A 19,403-nucleotide genomic window follows, 5' to 3' on the forward strand; every position below is an offset into this window, starting at 1 on the left:
TAGGATCAAGGTACATTCTACTAGAGCCTTGTCTTCTGTGATGACATATTGGAGAGGGATGGACTGTAAAAGTTTTCTAGAAACATCTACTGGGTCCTCTGTGCATGCTGTTACAAAGCATTACAAACTGAATTATTTTTCCATGTCCCAAACGAGCTTTGTTAGGACATTTCTCATGTGGTCCTGGATTCTATCCTTCCTAGTACCAGGTTGGATCCATTCATCCACAACCCATTTTTCCCATTTTTGCACAGGAGGTTGGGGTGTCACTTCAGCAGTGACAATCATCTAGAGCCAGGGTTTACCCCTACTGGGTTGGATAACCCTTGGTTATCTACCCATATAGCCGAAGGTTACTGCAGAAGTAATTTTAATTTATGATGAACATAGTACAGTTGTGTAAATTGCACTTACCTTAACAATCAGTGTTCAGATAAATCACTACTGCTGTAGCCTCACCCTTCCTCCATCCTCTTCTTTGTATATATGTTTTTCTGCTACAAAATTTTGTATGCTAACTTTACTGTATTTTTTCAGACGGTAGACTTCCTTTTTTGTTGGCATGAAAGTTCTAAAGCTTTTTGGTGACAAGGCAGCTGTTTTGCCCACACGTGCTTGTGCTGGGAGCAGCCTGGGTGCATTTATGGGAGGAGTCAAAGGCTTTGTATGACTGGACGGCTGTTATGTCTTTGGCAGGCTATACCTACTATAGGAGAAGTTCACTGCAGCTGTGATTTAATCGAACATCTATTATGGTAAGTGCAGCTTACACAGCTATATTTTCCTTCTACCTGTTCCTAAACATAGTAAGAATTATCCTAAAGGGTGGCCATTTTACCTGCAGCAGACCAAAGGGAAGCAGTTGAAGGCCAAATGGCTTTTCAGAAGTGTAAATGGCAAGGCCAAAAAGGGTTCAGCAGGGCCTGGACAACAGTGAAAACTTGTTACTGTTCCTGCCTCTCCATCCCCCTCGAAAAAAAATACTCCAGCCCTTAACCAGTCTTGTGTTGTTTCTGTCAGATTCCATCCAGAATTGAGAACATGTTCCTGTCTTTGCAAACAATTGGAGGGAAATTGCAAGGAACAGGCAGGTAATGCATATAGTCTTCCATAGATGTAGGCTACATTTCGTATCTGTCCTAAAATAGGGGGGGTGGGACACTGCCCATTTCAAGACACTAGGTTCATGTGGTGTCAACCCTTCTAAGGGAACTGCTGCAAAAAGCAGCAAGAAAGAGTTCTGTAGGAGGAACAGGACATGCTTTTTTTACTCAAACCACAACTTTTCCTGGTGCCAAGAAAAGAGGAGCCTTGGAAAGCCTATCCTTGATTTCTCAAATGTGGACAAAATTCCAGTGGTTACAAAAATTCAAAATGCTTAAGAAGCATGGGTTTATTTCTCTATTATTACCCCAAGCCCTGATTGTGACCTTGGATCCGAATAATTCTTCTGTACACATACCCATGAACGACATCCACATGTAATTGGGTGACTCCATTTAGCAGTTTACTTGCATGCATGTTAGGCTAGCTTCTGTGTTCAGAGTCTTCACAAAATGTATGTCCCAATTGTATGACCAAGGGTACTCGTGTATACTGTTACCTAGACAGCTGCTTAATTCAGACCCAGTCCCAGAAGCAGCTTTAGAAGGCATTAACTCGCACTATAAACTGTTTTCAGGACCTATGTTTCTCCTTGAACCTTTCCAAGTCCAACTTGAATCCCTCAAAGCCAGTGGTATCCTTGTGATGGATTTCCACCAGCTGAAGATTTTTCTTCCCTAAGGCAAAATAACATTTATTATCCAGGTTTCCCTAGAAGTGTCTGGGAGAGACTGTCACATCAAGGGAATTCCTAAGGATTATGGCGTACATAGAGTCCATTATCTGTGAGGTTCCACTAGCAAGGCTACAGATGAGGAAATTACAGTGGTACTGTTGCAGTTTTTGACCGCAACATTCCCATTCCTTGAAGGACACCATTCCCTTGCTTATCTGTATTCAGAAAGAGGTATTATAGTGGAACCTTGGGGTGCAAATATGTAGGAGTCTCCTTTTGAGATCTTCCCCAAACTTAAACCCTAATCACCTTGACCTCAGACTTGGGGGTTTGGGGTGCATACATTAAATGTAAGGGTTTTAGGGCAAATTAAATGAGGCCCATGTCAGTATCAGGAAAATTATGGCATTTATCCTGATTCTTAAGAATTTCAAGCAAATCTACAGAAGTGGGTGTCTTGCATATGGTAACAGATGGCACAAGTATTACATGGCACATCAACAACCAAGAGAGAACACATGGTTTCCCTCTTTGCAGACTAGTCATGCAGGCTTGGGAGAAAACCCAGGAATCTATCATTAGACTGCTGGCCTCCTACGTTCTTTCTCAGCAAAATGACCTAACCTGAACACATACTTATCGATGGGTCTTAGAAAGGGACACCTTTCGAGACTTCATTAAATCATGGAGGTACCACAGATGAGTCTTTTTGCTTCACAGAGCAACCCACAGCTGAGGAAGCTTTGTTTGAGAGCACCTTGCAAAGAACCTTGGGCATTGGATGCCTTTTGCCTCATCAGGTCAGGTGTCTGTTTCTCTTTGCTTATCATCCAGTTGACATTCTCCCTAAGGTGATTTAGAAAGTGAAACAGGAAAAGCCAAAATATTACTAATGGCTCCTGCCTAGCTGAGGCAGCAGTAGTACTCCCTGCTCAGATAAATTATGTTGGAGGATCAGGCAACCGTGCCTCAGCATTTGTACATCTTGACTTAGCTGAAGGAGTTCTTTGTACACACCAAACTGCAGGTACTCAAGCTGCCAGCCTAGATGATCTGCTCTAGCTCTGCTTGGACCCATTTTCAGAGGTGATGCTTAACATCATGAAGGAAGCTAGGATACCTAGTACTTGGAAGTCATACTTAATCAAGTGGAAAGGGTTTTCCCTGTGGTGTCAAACTTTGTTATTTAAAGTGATTTTAACATAGCACTACCCAAAACGAGAAAGACTAAGTAAATTAATGTATACAAACCAAAGAACTTAAAATACAATTAAGCTGATACATAAAGCAAGACAAGATGAATCAACTGCCAATGTTATCAAGAGTGCCACTAATTCTAGAATGTGTGCCGAATTAATGTCACGTAGTCCAGCTGAGTCTCTTCAAGTTGAAGTGTAGTTGCTGGTCACCTCATCCTGCTTGCCCTTGCACCAGCCATTAGCCTCACTGTTGCCAGTCAAGCAGTTTCTGGTAGGGATTCTCCATTTAAGTCTCTTGAAGTAGCAGTGTTTCCACCATAGGGCTTAAACTTTATACAGGAAGAATTGACTCAGTGTTTTTTTTAACAAGCTGATTCTGTTACTTTGAAATTCCTGACCTGGAAAGGCCACCCTGTTAGTAACCATCATGTTAGCTAGGAGGTTTTCTGAGTTATAGGTCCTTATGGGCAGAGATCCCTTTTTATTCTTTCACAGAGAGAGTCAGCTTGTGCACATATTCCTCCTTATGCCTAAAGCGAATGCAGTGTTGTCTTTAATCTAAGTCATTAATCTGCCTGTGTTTTTCCTAATAGAAAAAAAATAGATGATGTGTATTCCTTAGATGTTTTCAGACAGTTTGGATATTATTTGCTTAGAATCGAGGAGTGGAGAAGATGGAGCAATTCTTTGTTTCCTTGCCCCAAATAAGGAAGGTAACCCAGTCACTGAACAGACCACCTCTAAATGGCTGAGTCATTACATCGTATTCTATTTTGTCCATGTTAAGACTGTGCAAGGGCAAAATGAAAGGTAGGCATTACCCTGCCAGGGTTGATACAGATAGTTCAATAAGATTAGAAGACGTGCAAAGTAAGAGGTTAACTGCACAAGCATTGGAGTCATTGAAACTATAGCAGGGAAAGGTTACACACAGAGTATAAGAAAAGTGGGGAAAAAGAAATACAGGAAGAAATACCAGCTATGGCAGGGAGCTTTGAAGTGTGTGGGTGTGGGTGTGTGTGTGTGGGTGTGGGTGTGCCTTCACTGGTACTTTTATATGCCTGTTAGGCTTAATTTAATTTTTGGATTAACTAATAACTATTGGAGATATGAAACTGGGTGTGGGGTACTTTATTGCACATTTTTTGGTAACATTCAGCTTTGACCCAGTTTAAGGCAGATATGGGAAAGTTTCTGAAAACAGTTTAGGAAGAGATATACGACTGACAAAACAACTATTCATTATGGGAATAGATAGGCAAGACAAGAGCCACTAAGTAATGTAATACCAGTGACAATGGTTGGAGGGAAAAAAGTCTTCATTACCAGAACGTGGCAGCGTAGACAATGCACCTGCCCCTGGAAGTGGAAAAAAATGGTGACCTAAGTAGCACAAGGAGAAATAGAGGTGGAAGAACAAAAAAGGTTGAAAGGAATAAAGTTGAAATGACAGGCATGATGGGAGAAGAAGGAAGATTAAGGACATTAGAAGGGTAAAATACATAGAGAATATGAAGGGAAAAGATTGAAAAATTAACATGAAGTAAGCAAAGGCAAATACCACTGAGATGAAGTGGATGTTTTTAACAGCAGGAGAAGCAGTCATGAAAAGGATAGCCCCCTGTAGTGAACAAAAAAGATTACTTGTTATAAAAAGATGGACTTGCTGTTGAAAAGATGTAGTTAAGTCTGTCAAAAGGAAAAACTGTAATACCTAAAAAAAAATATAGAGGGCAGGAACAGACGAAGTGAAACAAATAGCAGGAATGTTTAATTAACTAAAAAAGATTGTAAGACAACCATAGCAGATAATTGGATGAAATTAAAAGTTAAGCGATGAGAAGCTGACCTCACCTGGGTGTTGTGGAAAATGTTTGTACATAGTTGTTGTGTTTACCTTTGGGGTTATAATTTGTTAATATATGCTAGATTTTTAGTTTCATTGCTTTTTCTGTTTCAGATTAGTAGTATTACGTCAATTATCGAGTAATATAACATCAGTCATGTCCGTGTAATGAAATGGAGAAAGAAGATGGAGGTAGTGTTGATGCAAACATTTAAGCTTTCATATGACTGAAATTAAAGGACTAGTGAAAATAACTAAACATGCAATGGGAAGCTTATCTCTAAAAATTGTATTGAGTATATTAGAAACATGGTCTCTGTACTTGTCCTTCAATTGTATTGTGTTTTCAAAGTAAATATGATTAATCAAGCCACATAGTAGAGTGGGAATGAAAGTTTTGTGTAAATTGATAAAGGAGAAAAGACAGATGAAAATGTAGCCGTTGGTTCTGGTCTGGACTGTCTTTAAAGTGTGAAACTGTTGTGCAATAATGTAGTGAGAAAACAACCAGCTACTGTTGGTGTGTTGTGAATCAGCACAGTCGGCCACTGTTGGAGTGTTGTGTATCAGCACTATGCAGGAAGACAGCCATAAGAGTGCGTAAAAATTGCAGCTACACTGTGAAAATAAAAAGACATTACACTGTAAAAAAAAAAAAAAAAAAAAAAAAAATGTGCAAAGGCCCATCATTTAACACTGAAGCTGCTAACATTGCCTTCTTAGATGTGTAGACACACAGATTCCATTGCAGAGACAGCTACTCGGTCCTCTGTCCACATTTTTAAACATTATAGGGTGTACATTCTATCCAGGGGCAGAGCAGGCTGTTTTGCAAGGCCGCCTGCAGCGTGTCCCAGGAAAACAACAGAGAACATTCCAATAACATATATCTATAACTTTGGGAATCTTTCCAAATGCCATAATTTCAGAATGATCAATATGGTGAACGTAGTGCAGTTACATAAAGAATTTAACATAATAGTACTGGTTTAACTAAAATCACTGTTACAGTGTAGTTTCCTTCCTGTTTCCCCTTTTTTATGCTTATGAGCATTACGGGGCTGAAGTAGGTACTAGATCACTTTACACACCCACCTCCAAACACCTACAGTTGCTGCTTCTAGTCAAGCTACTGTTGTTAGAAGTTGGATTCTTAGGATGCCCTGCTGTACCACCAGGGAAAGCAATGGGGGGGGGGGGGCAAATCCTGTGGGGCACTCCAATTTTTATGTGACCTTCGGTGGAGCAAACAGAGAACTACCATTCCTGGGGTTCTTAGCCAAGTAAGAACTGAAAATGACATGGGCTGACTTCTTATATATGGAACATGGGAAGGGGTCAGCTGAGCTGCAGGAAGCGTTCACAACTCTTAAGTCAGGCTAGATGTCAAGCCTTGCCTGATGCTGAGTTCTCAAATGCTATGATTACAACAGTGATCCTACCTGAACATCTGCTATTTTCATAAGTGGCTTACAAAACTGTATTTTTATGATTTCATCCTATATTTGTTTCCTTACAGTATTTAAGGAATGCTGTATCTGACTTAAAATGTTGCCTAACAAGAGATAATTGCCATTTACTGACAAATACTCACCTGTATTTGTGCCACCACTGGAAAATAGACTTGCATTTTACTTAATTTTTGTAGAATGGCCAGCAGTGAAGTTGTTAAAATGGTTTACTTAGTATACATCAGAAATGCGTTCCTGTATTGCTGGCGTAAGCTTCACCATATGGAATCAGTAACAGTACAAAACGGTATGCTGAAACAGTTTTGAGACAAGATAAAGTATAGGTGGACAACAGTTGTTTTTCCAAGGACATTTTTTGACAACTTCCCTGTTCTTTTATTTCAGCAATGTTTATTTCCAAGTGATGGCGATATCAAACATTGTCTGGAAATACCAGCGTTACCATTTTGTTTTGGCTTATCATGAAAAACCTGTTCTTCCACCTCCGCTTATCATCCTGAGCCATTTGTCTACTTTGTGTTCATGCATTTGTAAAAGACGGAAGAAAGACAAGTCTTCAGATGGACCAAGTAAGAGAATTCTAGTTAAAAAGGGGCATTGAGTTTCACTGTGTCTAAGTCTGAAAGTTACATTTTTGAACTAGATGCTTGAACTCCTGGAAGTACAAGTGTTGTTAAACCTGAATATGAAATGTTTACAACTTTCTAGTGAAAGGAACTGAGGAGAAATCCTGCAGAAAACACTAGTTTCTGAACTCTGGGATTGCCACAACTCCATGACTATTCTTTTTTTTTCTGAGTTGCAATATCTTTGCAGTTAATTATTTGAAATAACTGTGGTGTGACAGGGCTTATTGTCTGCATAAAACACATTTGAATTAATTGCTTGGAATGTCATATTATCTATGCTTGTCATTTTAGAACTGTGATATTCTCATTTGTGAGAATTTGCTTTCATGTTTTAAAGTTGAAGATTTTGATATGAGTTATGAATTATAAATTAGCATTTACATGGCATTTTCATGTTTTATAAAGCAGTCATGTCTGTGACGTAAAACTGTTTGTTAGCTTATGTGTTTATATGGACTTCATGGTATGTTGCATTTTTGGTATTGAAAGTTTGGTTTGCTAGTTTATGTATTAAGACAAACTTTCAGCTATATTGTATTTTAAATCATCTTTGCTGAACACTTAGAGAAAAAATACTGTACATTATTAAACTGCAGACAGCTTAGTGTGTCAGATTACAACTCTGCCATTTTGTTTTTTCATTGTCCAAACAGTCCAAGGGTTTCCTCTCCTTTGGAGCTCCTTTTAATGTTTCGGCATTTGGCTTCATCTTCCCTGTACAGTAGCTGCTGCTTCGCAGGCATCATCTGACTATGAATGTCAGATGCTGTGTCTCTGATTTCTCTGGAACTCTGCTTTAAGAGGAAGATAGATTTGTATTATTTTGACTCCATTCAATAACTTCAGCTTAATTTCTATTCAGCTGTTTAGTATACGTTGTCAGCTTATTTGCCAGAGTTTTCCAAACAGGTAGAGTAACTTCTACAGCATTTCCAGCATCTTTACAATGTTATTTTGAAACTTTCATTTTATTGCATGCTTTGTACACCACTATTGATAACTGTGTCCATTTTAATCTGATTTGTCAACATTTAACCCAGTTTCCAGACTGAGCAGCAAAAAACTGCTTTACTCGCTTGGCTGTATAGTACAGAGGGTTGGAGGCCTGAATTTAACCCAGGCAACAGGGGTTTGATTAGTGGCTATGGTGCTATGCGAGCCAGATGGGGAGGAAATGATTGAGGCAACTGGGGTTTGATTAGTGGCTATGGTGCTATGCGAGCCAGATGGGGAGGAAATGATTGAAGGGGTGTGGCCCATTCACCTATCCTGAGGGGAAGGTGGGGTTTAAGAGCACTTGGTGGTGCTCCTACAGCGAGGTGGGGGGGGGAGTGATGTGAGCCATACCTCTCAACCTCTTAGAGCAAGAAATCTGGACAAAGCCATAAATAAAATTGGGACAAAGGCCCAAAAATAGGGACCATTTTTAAATATTGCTCTTAGAAACTTACAAAGTTTATAGACTAACAGGTTTTGCATTAGCATGAATTTTCTGAATGGCATGAAGTCTGAAACTCAAATACCTGTCATTATTTTCTAACTTCAGTCTTTAATGATTTGCCACTAATTTGCTAGAAAAACACAATTTTATGAAAAACGGACCAAAAATATGAGGCAAAAATCTGGACATTCTGCGAAAATCTGTACAGTAGAAAAGTATGGATGTGACTGCTTGGAGGAAACGCAGATTGTGGAAGTGAGAGGACACCCTCTGTGGTGGACAGCCAATTACATATCTGCAGATAAGGCCAGGAGAGAAAAAAAAAAAAAAAACGTTAAAATAACCCCTAATGTCTGTTTCATTGATCTCAGCTTTTGGTTGTCCTTTACCTGGTGAAGGAAACAAATGGAGTCATAGAACAACAGAGAGGGCATGTTGGTTGGTTGGCTGGTTGGCAGTGGGGACAAAAATTAAAAAAGAAAAGTATTTTACTTTATCCTTACTTCAACCTTTAGTGAACTACTGAAATTCCTCCAAATTATTGTATTTTTAATGTCAGAAATGTACCCTTTGCAAAATTGTTGAAATATCCATGTTTGGGCATGGCACAAGCAGTGTGCATCATAATGGAAATTATTCTTCTTTAAGTTACAGTCAGTTCATTTAGTTACTTTACAGTGATTTTAACATATGAAGTCCTGCATTTGTGCATTAAGGCAGATGTCAGGTTAAAGGCATACTCATAAACTTGTTTTTACCCTTGTTTCCGTATCATATTTTAGAGCTGTTCCTCACTGAGGAAGACCAAAAGAAACTTCACGACTTTGAGGAGCTGTGTGTTGAAATGTACTTCCATGAGAAAAGTGATAAATTTCATTCTGGAAGTGAAGAGAGAATTCGTGTTACATCTGAAAGGTAGGTTATTGGAGGTGCTTGTTGCTTTTCAGGTAATGAACCTCTTCTAAGTTTAGCCTCAGTGAAGATCTCAGGTCATAACAGGGACGATACTGCATAGGTTAGCCTCAATGAAGATCTCGGGTCATAACAGGGAAGATACTGCGTAGGTTTCTTTACACTGTAGCACCTAGCAATAGTAAAGAATAGTCTCTGAAATCAGTTATTAAAGTGAGGCTTATTTACCAGGAAGACACAAAATGGAGAATAAAAAATAATAATTCAAGCAGTGCTGTTTTATTCCAGCAGTATGTGTTCCAGACTTTACAGTGCTTTCCCTAAAGTTCACCAGTAACTGAAACAGCTCTTAGAGAATTTCAGTCTTTCTCTTCAAGACTGACTTTATCCTACAGACAAGGGTAATTCTGCCACTTTCTCAGAACAACAGTTCCTTTTCTGTACCTCTTCCAATGTTCAGGGTACCTTTCAGACTCCCTTTGTCTGTTGTTCCTTGGTGTTTCATGTGTGGTACCTTTTCCAGCCCAGAGGTCAGGAACCTAGAATCTGATTTCCTTTGTAGGTATTGGCCATTATGTAGCCCAGGATGCACCTGATTCTAATTCGTGCTTTAAGACATCTGTATTTGTCTGTCATGATACCCTCACTAGAAAAGGCAACCCTAGCAGATACACCACCACAATAATTAGTGTATTTTCCAGGATCAGAAGTGACTGTATCACATAATAACCAGCCTTGATCCACCGATTATACCATTTTAGGATGAGACAGAAGTCTGAGGTAGCCCATCTACATTTAAGTGACTATGACCTGGATAATGTTGAATATTGAAATTATACAGTTGTCGGGTCAAAGTGCATCTGGACAACTTTGGGTTGCAACCTTGCCACAGCAAAGCTGTTGAAGAGGAGGGTACTGTCAGTAATTAACACAAGTTAAGAATTACTAAAAAAAGAATTTAGCTGTTAGTTTTGGTTCCAAACACAATATATCTTTTAGATATCTAAAGGCTTGCTCTGCTTCATTTGTTGGTTTAACCTTCAAGGGAGCCTTATCCTTGGCCAGGTGAGTCAGGAGCAAGCACTGGTAGCAAAATTTGGAATAATTTATAATAATAGCTAGCCAGGCTTAAAAGTATTAACCTATATTTTAGTGGTTGGCTTGGACCATTGTTATACTGCTTTCAGTTTTTCTTGACTAGTGATTTTACTATCCCTCAAACTGTTACATAATCTAAGCAGCAGATTTTTGCCATGCCTAACTTGAAATTACTTCATTTAACAGTCGATCCAGCTTGATGTACGGAATTTAGAATGACGTGAACTTGAGGGCGATGGTTTTCTTAATCTTCAGAAAATATTACTACATCTAAAATGTTGCAGGTGGTCTATAGTGACTAAAATGGCAGGACTATGTAATGAAAACGTTCATGAGGTTTGGAAGAGGACACTTTTCCTTAGCTTCTGGAGCTGTTTAAATTTACTAGTAGCCTTTGGTTATGCCCAGTGAAGGCAAATGCTTAGTTTTGCTTGATTTTTAAATTAGTTAATATATTTGGAACATGATATGAGTTAACCTGGTTCTGCCAAGCAACTCTGAAACTGTCTTTATTCTTGAGTACAAATTCCTGTTCTTCCTGTGTCTGATACATTATTTTGCATTTTGACTTCAGGCTATTTTGTGTGTGTGTGTGTGTGTGTGTGTGTGGAGTTAATTTTCTCTACAGACATACTTTACAAAAGCTTCAGTTTCTCCACAAAGTTCCAGAATATTTGTGTAGTATAACTGCACTTGTTTCCTTTTTTCTTAGCCCTCTCTGTAAGACGAGCATTTTTGTTGTGTACTGTCCGTTATGCCTTCTGTCCCGTCTTAATATATTCTTTCACAGTAAGTATCATTCTTAACCTGTCTTGCAGGTGTGTAAAATACTCTTATCACAATTCTAAAAGGGAAGTTTTCTTCATTCCATGTGGGTTTTTTTTTGTTTGCTGCAACTGTCAAACCTTGAGGGGGGAGGGGGGCATCTTCCATACAGCAGTTCAAGTGGTGCGACTCCATTTGAGTTTTGAGGTACTTTTTTACAACAAAGAAAATATGAGAAAGCAGTTATTCCCATTTTTTCCATCCAGTTCTTTAGCCTTTTGTAACACAGACTTTAAACTTTTATTAAAGCTGTCGATCAGTAGAGTAGCTGGGGCACCAGCTCTGGACTCAAGATTGTTAGGGGGGGGGGGCGTGATTGGCCATCCATTATCCGGATCACTCTTTTGTAATACAGGCTTTTAAAAGCTGTTATTGCATTTGCAGTCAAACCTGAGTGCTGTAACAATCCATGTAGCAAGCAGTTTGCCACAGTTTAAAAGTAAGCAAAAAAAGTTTAAACTTAAACCTGAATACTGCAGGGTATAAACTGTAGCAACTACAGATTAAAAGAAGGCATGAATTATTTTTTTTAACTAAATTGTGAGGAAGGAGAGTTGGTGATAGGGCACAGAAATAGGACCTGAATGGCTAGGGCAGGAGGGGGAGACATGTACATCTGGCCACCTCTTTGGTGTGCCAGTAGACGGAATGGACATTTTCTGTTCTTAAATTGCAGTGTGTGTGGGGAGGGGATGGCATGGATTGGGTATTGTGATACTGTCCTCAGGAAGCATCCTGCAAGTTTTGCAGCATTCTTTTTTTTTTTTTTTTTTTTGCTCTTGACTTGAGCTGAGAGGGTGAGTTGCTAGTTCATGGGACTGCCACGGAGCTGGGGTGGAGCTAGCTATGCTTCTGCTCTCAACAAAGCCATCTGTCTGATGGTTGTATACAGATGTCTTGACTGTTTGAAGTTTAAAAATTGTAAAAGTTCACACTTATCTGTATAAATGAGTGGGATGTCTTGATCAGGAAGAATTTATTGAGGGATTCCAACTCTACAAAAGAGCAATACTAGACCTTTTATTATGTACTTGGCATTAACTCTTTGGAGGAGCACAGCTTCATGAAATTTTGTGGCATAATCTGCTTTTACCAGTATATACTGATAGCCCTTACTCAGTTTTACAAGTGGCTCTATAATGTCCGTTTTTGTTTTCTCAAATGGACTTTCATGATAGTTAAATATGACAAAGTGCTATTAAGCACTGGGTTGGTTGCTGTCCTTTGACATTCTGGACAATCTTTACAAAAATTTTACATGTCCTTCAAAATTCCAGACCAGTAAATTCCTGCCAAATTCCTAGCTTTTGTTTTTATCCATTCCTAAGTGACTACCCAAAATGTGGCTATAGTAGCTTGGTCACAGATGTTCTTAAAGGCTTTGGAGCTAGTAACTGGCTTTAGTATCTGTTCTTTTTCTTTGATTACCTTGTATAGCAGATTGTTTCTTAGTTTAAAATATTGGCATGTAATGAGGCAATTTTGTTATTTTGTTAATGCATATACTCTTGCTATATTCTCTCTAGCTCTACTTGGTGTATTGTCTTCCCACTGGATTTTTTTGAAACTGATGTGGCTTATCTTGCTGTTAACCAAAATCAGTATTGTTTTTATTGGTATTCTAACAGGAGGTTGAGGATATGGCCTATTTTCCCATAAATTAGTATAGACTTCTTCTTCTCATCTAGGTTCATCCAGCATGAAAGGTAGCTCATTAAAATAAGATCTGATGTTATCCATGTCACTGTTCCTCACTCTTGGGTCTTTGATCCGATATTGGATCTGAGCCAGCAACTTTTCAGGCAGCATCTAAGCTTGAGCTCCTCCCACTCCCATGATCCCTTGCTGCACTCTAACCCCCCTGATCTTGTTTGCTGCACTCCGCATCAGATGTGATTTCTATTGGCTTGAGTCTCCAGTGGGGATAAATGCTTTAATTTTTTTTTCTTTTGGCTGAATTTCTGTGTTTCTAGTTGAATTGTAGTTTTCTAGTAGCTTATTTGCCCTTTCGGCTTATTCTCCTTTACCCTTCCCCACCTGTTTGTGTTTTTTGCTGCTGCTGTTTTGGCACCCTTTTTCTTCTTGGGGTTTTAGTGTAGTAATTCCTTCTCATTTGTTTATTGTGTTAGTAGTGGTCTCTTCTAGTTTAACTTTGGTATTTTTTCCCGGTTACCAGTTTTGCAGTGTCCCTTTGGGTTTGGTGGTTGGTTTGCATTACTTTCATGTCGGATAAACCAGTTGGCTTTAAAAGGTACTTCTCATGTGGTCTGAAGATGTCCATGTCCAACTCGCACTAAGAGTCCCTTTATTCTTTGGGTGCAGACCACCTGGAAGTTGAATGCGACATTTGTGCCACATTCAACCCGAGGGCTTTTGTCGAGCACCAAGGCAAGCTTCTATTGAAGGGTTTGGTCCAAGGGGGTCCATTAGCCCAGTCTCTGGCCAAGCCTGGACCCACAGACCACAAAAGGAAGGCCACCTCTCTTACAGGGTCATCTTCCTCTAAGAAGGCCAGGCTGTCTGATCCCAGTTCCACAGCTCCGACTCCAGCCTTGGCTGTGTCAGATTCAGCTACTTTGCATCCTAGGTCTTGCAACTGTACCCCCAGATCTAAGGCTTCAACTCCGAGGCCTTAAGAGTCTATGCCTGGATCCAGGACCACCAGATCGAGGCCCTCAGATCTGAACAGATTCGGACCTACAATGGATCCAACTCCCTCAGATCTAAGTCATGTGGGGTCCATGCTCTTGGCCACCTCATTTGTCCTCGGATCCAAGGCAGTCGGATCCCACCATCGTTATAGAGGACTGCCCTTTGGGCCCTGGCCTGTGCCAGCCTCCTTCTGTTTCCAAGTGCAGAAGCTGATCTCCTGAGAGGCATGGGTGGTCCCTGGGGTACAGGCGTCCATCCCCTGCTAGGTCCTCCAGGAGCTTGCTCCACCCTTATCTGGATAGGATGAAAAAGTCTTTCCTCAAGGCTCAGATTGAGTTGGGGCTGCTTGCTTCCCCAGCCCATCTGGTCAGGGCTCTTCTCCTACCCCTTTTGCCACCTTCTCCTCATCCGATCTAGGTGGTTTCAGACTTCCAGGCCCTGGGAAGCATCAAGGAGGAGATGGGGACATGTAAAGCTCATTGGTCTCTATCCTGCCTGGTTCCCTGTCTTCCTCTGCCTGTTCTGTCCCCCTGGGCAGACGGAGTCCCAGGACCAACCTGTCACTCCAGAGTCCTTGAGTGAGGGCTCCAGTCCTCTTTTTTCAGATCGGTCCCTCTCCCTTGGTGCTTCGGCCCTCAACAGCTCTGGGTTGGTGCTGTCCGCAGGCCGGGAGGCACTGGCTAGCTCTGTTCCCTCTTCTCAGGTGGCCCTGCCTGCTGGGAATAGGGAGGGGGGCATCATCCAGTCCTTTGGCCTTCCAGGTAGTAGAGCAGATGTCGTCCTCCACCGGAGGTTCCTCTCATGCCTTCCCGGGGCCTCCCCAGCCCCCGAGAGCAGACTCTTCTCATTCTGTTCCGGGTCAGCCGTCTCAATCTAGCCTTCAGGTGGGAGTCACCCCCTTGGTGTCCCCTGTCCTTCTAAATCCTCCCCTTAGCCCCTTCCAGAGGAGGTACCTCAGAAGAGGTCATACAAGAGGAGGCACCAAAACTCCCCCATGGAGTCTCTCACCAAGGATACAGACCTCGATGAAGGAGACAGGTCCTCTAGATCTCTGCCTCAGGATGTCCCCTTTGGGGATATCTTAGAAAACCTTTAGTTAAAGGGCAGATGGTCTTCTCCCCCCCCCCCCCGTCCTCCAAGGAGTCTGTCTTCCTGAAGGCTTTTGAGACAGGACCATCTACCTCCTGGGTCCTCCACCCGCTAACGAGCTCATTGACTTCATCACCAGCAGGGCTTGGAAGGAGCCAGATACTGTGGAACTGGTATTAAAACACATTGACAAATTTTTCAGTCCACCTACTAACAGGGACTTTTGTCAAAGGGCATGTCAGTTGATGCTATTGTGGTAGCTGCCACCACCAAAAAGGAGTTGGCGGAGCAAAGTATGTCTGTTCATCCCCCAAACCTTGAGTCCCAGGTGATCGACAAGCATGGAAAGCAGGTCTTCGCTTCAGCTACCTTCGGTCTGCGGGTCCTTAACTACTTAGCACATTTCACCTCACTCCAGAGGGATTTGGTCAAGGAACTCACCACTTCCCTTTTTGAGTTGTTGCCTGCCCAATTCCTCGATGAGGCAGATCTCCAACACCGCGGTGGGTGCCTCTCAAGCGGCAGGTACATGGATTGCCAATCGGCACCACTCATGGCTGTGCCTTTATGGGTTTGTGGAGTCCTTTAAGGTGTACTTCACCAATGCCTTCTTTGATGGATCCGCCCTCTTTGATCCTGCAGTCAAGGAAACACTCACCCGCAGTGATCAGGAAGGCAAGACCTTGTCAGCAGTGGGAATCAAGTTTTTTACCCCCAGTAGTCCTTTTCTAAGACTCAACGAGGACTAGGAAATTCTGGTTTTGGAAGTCACAGTCTGCCTTTCAAGATGTTCAGGACAAGCCCACTTTGAGAGGTCGGGGGAGAGGGTTCAGTGCCATACGCCGCCCCAGGGGCAGAGATGGTCCGCAAAATCAGGGATCCCTGGAACCCTTCTATGAGAAGCACTGCCCGAATATCATGCTCTGGAGGCAGTTGGCGGTCATTTCTCTCTGCACCCTTTGGCCTGGGCAAATATTACAAGAGATCACTGGGTACTAAACATTATTTCCAGGGACTGTTTTATTCCCTTTTCTCAGTCACCCCCTCCAATCAGAAAGTGCCTCCCCAATATACCACCCCATCAGAGGGAGTTAGCCCAACAATAAGTGCTCATACCTCTTCGGAAGAGAGACATCCAAGAGGTCACCCCAGGACAATGAGAATCTAGAACTTACTCTTGCTTCTTTTTGGTGCCAAAGAAGACGGGGACCTACGTCCAGTTCTGAACCTCAATGTCTGTCAAGAAGTCCAACTTCCAGTTGGTCACTGTCCATCATGCCCCTTCTGCACAAGGATGATTGAATGTGCTCTGAGGATGTCCAGGATGAATATAAAACTAGACAGGAGCTACAGGAGACATCTCCGCTTTCGAGTGGGGGTCAATCCTTTCCAGTTCAGGACCCTGCCCTTTGGTCTCACCACAGTTCCCCAGCTGTTCACCAAGTGCATGGCAGTGGTTGCAGCTCACCCTAAGACTGCAGGGATTCCAGGTGTTTTCTTATGTCGGCAGTTGGATCCTCACAGCTCCCGCCAAGCATCGACTGGTCGCAGCTACTCAGTACTTGCTTTGCCTTTTTGACCAGTTAGGAATCACAGTAAATCTGCCCAAATGGAATCTAATTCCATCTCAAAATTGGAATTTATCGGAATTCAGCTGGACTGTGTGTCATAGATCGCAGCGCTCCCTCTCCGATGTGTTTATCTAATGAGAGCTCATGTTCATTGCCTTCTAGATCAGACTCGCCCTCAGGTCCGTCTTATCCTCAGGACCTTACGGTCAGTGGTGGCAGTGATCTGTCTGGTGCTGTTAGCCAGATTCTACATGAGGGTTTTGCAGTGGACTCTAGCGGGCCAATGACCTTTTGTGTCTCATCCGATGACTGCCTCAATCCGTCTCACTCCAGTGTGCAAATGTTATCTTTGGTGGATTCAGTCTCCTGACCTAGAGGGCAGACCATTTTCTCTTCCTCCCCCCAGTGCCACCGTGACCTCGGATGCTTCCCTGTTGGTGGGTGGGGGGACGTTACCAGGGAAAGATGGTCCAAGGTGCGTGGTCCTCCGCAGAGACCAAACTGCACATAAATGTACTGGAGATGAGAGCAGTCCTTCTCATGTTGCAAGCTTTCCAGGACTGCCCCCCTCTGGGTACCGTTGCAGTTCACATGGATAACATGGCAGTTGTTTGGTACATCAATAAGCAAGGGGGCGCACGCTCTTATCTGCTTTGTCGCGAGGCCATGAGGGTATGGAAATGGTGATGTCTTCGGGGCACTTTCTTCTTACAATGCAGATTCCCAGCGAGCCCAGTGTGTTGGCGGACATATTCAGCAGGGCCATCCTGAGTCCTCACAAGTGGTCCCCGACTCCTTCAGTGGTGAGAGAGTTTTCCTTTGCTGGGGTTGTCCGAGCTGTGATCTGTTAGCTTCCCCTCACAACCACAGATGCAGCCGGTATTTCGCCTTGTTTCCTCCAATTGGGGAGTCCCCCCGGGGATGTTCTAGTTCACGATTGGCCTCCAGGTCTCCTTTACACCTACCCTCCTATAGCCTTCATTCCCAGGGTGCTCCAGAAAGCTCATTGCCTCAAGGCCACCTCAATCCTCATCTCTTCCTTTTGGCCTTAGTAGGTGTTGTTTCCCCTCCTATGTTCTCATCTGAAGTACCCCCCTTGGGTAACAGATCTCTTTCTGGATCTGATTTCACACCCCTCCCAGCTTCCGACCCCCAGCCTTCATACTCTTCGTCTGACTGCATGGTTTGTCTACTTCCCGTAATTCTGAGTCAGTCCAGGCTTGCATCACTCATCAAAAACATTATACTGGCCTCTCAGAAGGCATCCACCAGAAAGGTATATGCGAGTAAATGGAAAAGGTTTTCTATTTCGGCCAAGCAGTGCAATCCTGACCCCCTTCTCAGCTGCCATTCCTGATTTCTTGTTGTTCTTGTCTTCACTTTTTTAAGATGGGGCTAGTTTCTCTACTGTTAAAGTATAATTGACGGCTGTTTCTATTTCCATGTTTGGAAAGAACCTCCTTTTTCCTCACGTCTTTGTAAGGCATATTTGAAAGTTGTTAAGGTGTTTTTCTGCTTTGGCCTCTTATTAAAGATCCTTCTTCCCCTTGGGACCTTTCATTTGTGCTGAAATCTCTTACACAGAGTCCCTTTGAGCCTGCTGCTACCTGCGATATGAAAGTTTTATCATGGAAGACTGCTTTTCTGGTGGCCATAACTTTGGCAAGAAGGGTTTCAGAGTTGCAGGAGCTTTCAATCATACTGCCAGAGTGGCTGTCCGAACCAGTCCTTCTTTCATGCCTAAGATAACTACGGAGGTGAATTTGAATCAGACAATTCATTTGCCAGTTTTCTTCCCTAACTTTTCCAATAAAGGGGAATATCTGTTACATACTCTTGATGTTTGTAGACAGTTATTGTTCTGCTTGGCTAGAACCAAGAGTTTCTGCAAATTGGAGCAACTGTTTGTAGCATTTCCTCTTAACAGACAGGGTCGGTCACTTTCTAAGGTTACTATTTCTCATTGGATTTTGAAGTGCATTTCTTTGGTCTATTCCTCTAAAGGTTTACCTTTACCAGGACCAGTCAGAGCTCATTCTACTAGATCTGTGGCTACGGCAGTTGCCTGTCTGGCCCATCATTCTGTAGATGAGATTTTTGCAGTAGCTACCTGGTCTACTCCTCATGCCTTTGTTTTTCATTATAAGCTTGACATTGTCTCCAAGAAAAGGGCTTCCTTTGGCTCGAGAGTTCTTTTGCATATACTTCCATAAGGCCACTTAGGATACGAACCAAACTGCAACAAACTACATCAGGTAAATGGATATTCCAAAAACCACACCAACCAGTAGAAACTTTCACTTTTTTATCCCAACAAAGCTTTCAAGAAAACTCCCTTCATCAGTGTTTTACTAACATTCAGAATCATTTAATTTTATATTCTATTTCAAACAACAAACCTAATGAATGACTTCTTTGCCACTGTAGAGAAAGAACTGCTAGATGAAATCGCCAAATTGGAGAATGACATTACTAATTCTTTGGCGTTTGTGCACTATACTGCCCTTTACCAGCAGATGTTAGATAGGCTTAATATATTTGAAAAAAGCCTTGAAGCTACTAAACATAAGCTTCACCATGATATAAATGACTTTAAGGGTGGTCATATTTTTTCTTGGCCTAAAAGTGCTGGTACTGCTTATTTTGCTATGGGTACAACATATGTGAAGAAAAATGTAGTGTGAAGGTCAGAATGAATGAATTGGATGATTTTCCTGAAGCTGAGGGAGCATCAGCCAAGCACATCCCTCAATCTGATAAACCATCCAATAGGAGTGGAGAAGCGTGTATGCCCACTCCCCCTAACTCAAAGAGCGAATGAGGAATCTGAGCTGATGAATATTCAGCATGCAGGAGGCTCAGCAAATCAGCAGCATGAATTGGTGAATT

The 19,403-nt window shown here is 42.1% G+C and overlaps 1 protein-coding gene across 1 annotated transcript in view; it reads left to right on the top strand.

Annotated features, from left to right (window-relative positions):
• The window catches only part of TRPM7 (transient receptor potential cation channel subfamily M member 7), a 1,848,525-nt gene that overhangs the window by 1,239,973 nt on the left and 589,149 nt on the right, over positions 1–19,403 (top strand). The window contains exons 22-23 of the mRNA XM_044076371.1: positions 6,682–6,866; positions 9,150–9,282. Of these exons, the coding sequence (XP_043932306.1) occupies positions 6,682–6,866; positions 9,150–9,282 (318 nt within the window). The remainder of the gene's footprint in view (positions 1–6,681; positions 6,867–9,149; positions 9,283–19,403) is intronic.

This window comes from Protopterus annectens, chromosome 7.part0 (genome assembly GCF_019279795.1).
Source record: "Protopterus annectens isolate FY-2018-M chromosome 7.part0, PAN1.0, whole genome shotgun sequence".
NCBI lineage: Eukaryota > Metazoa > Chordata > Ceratodontiformes > Protopteridae > Protopterus > Protopterus annectens.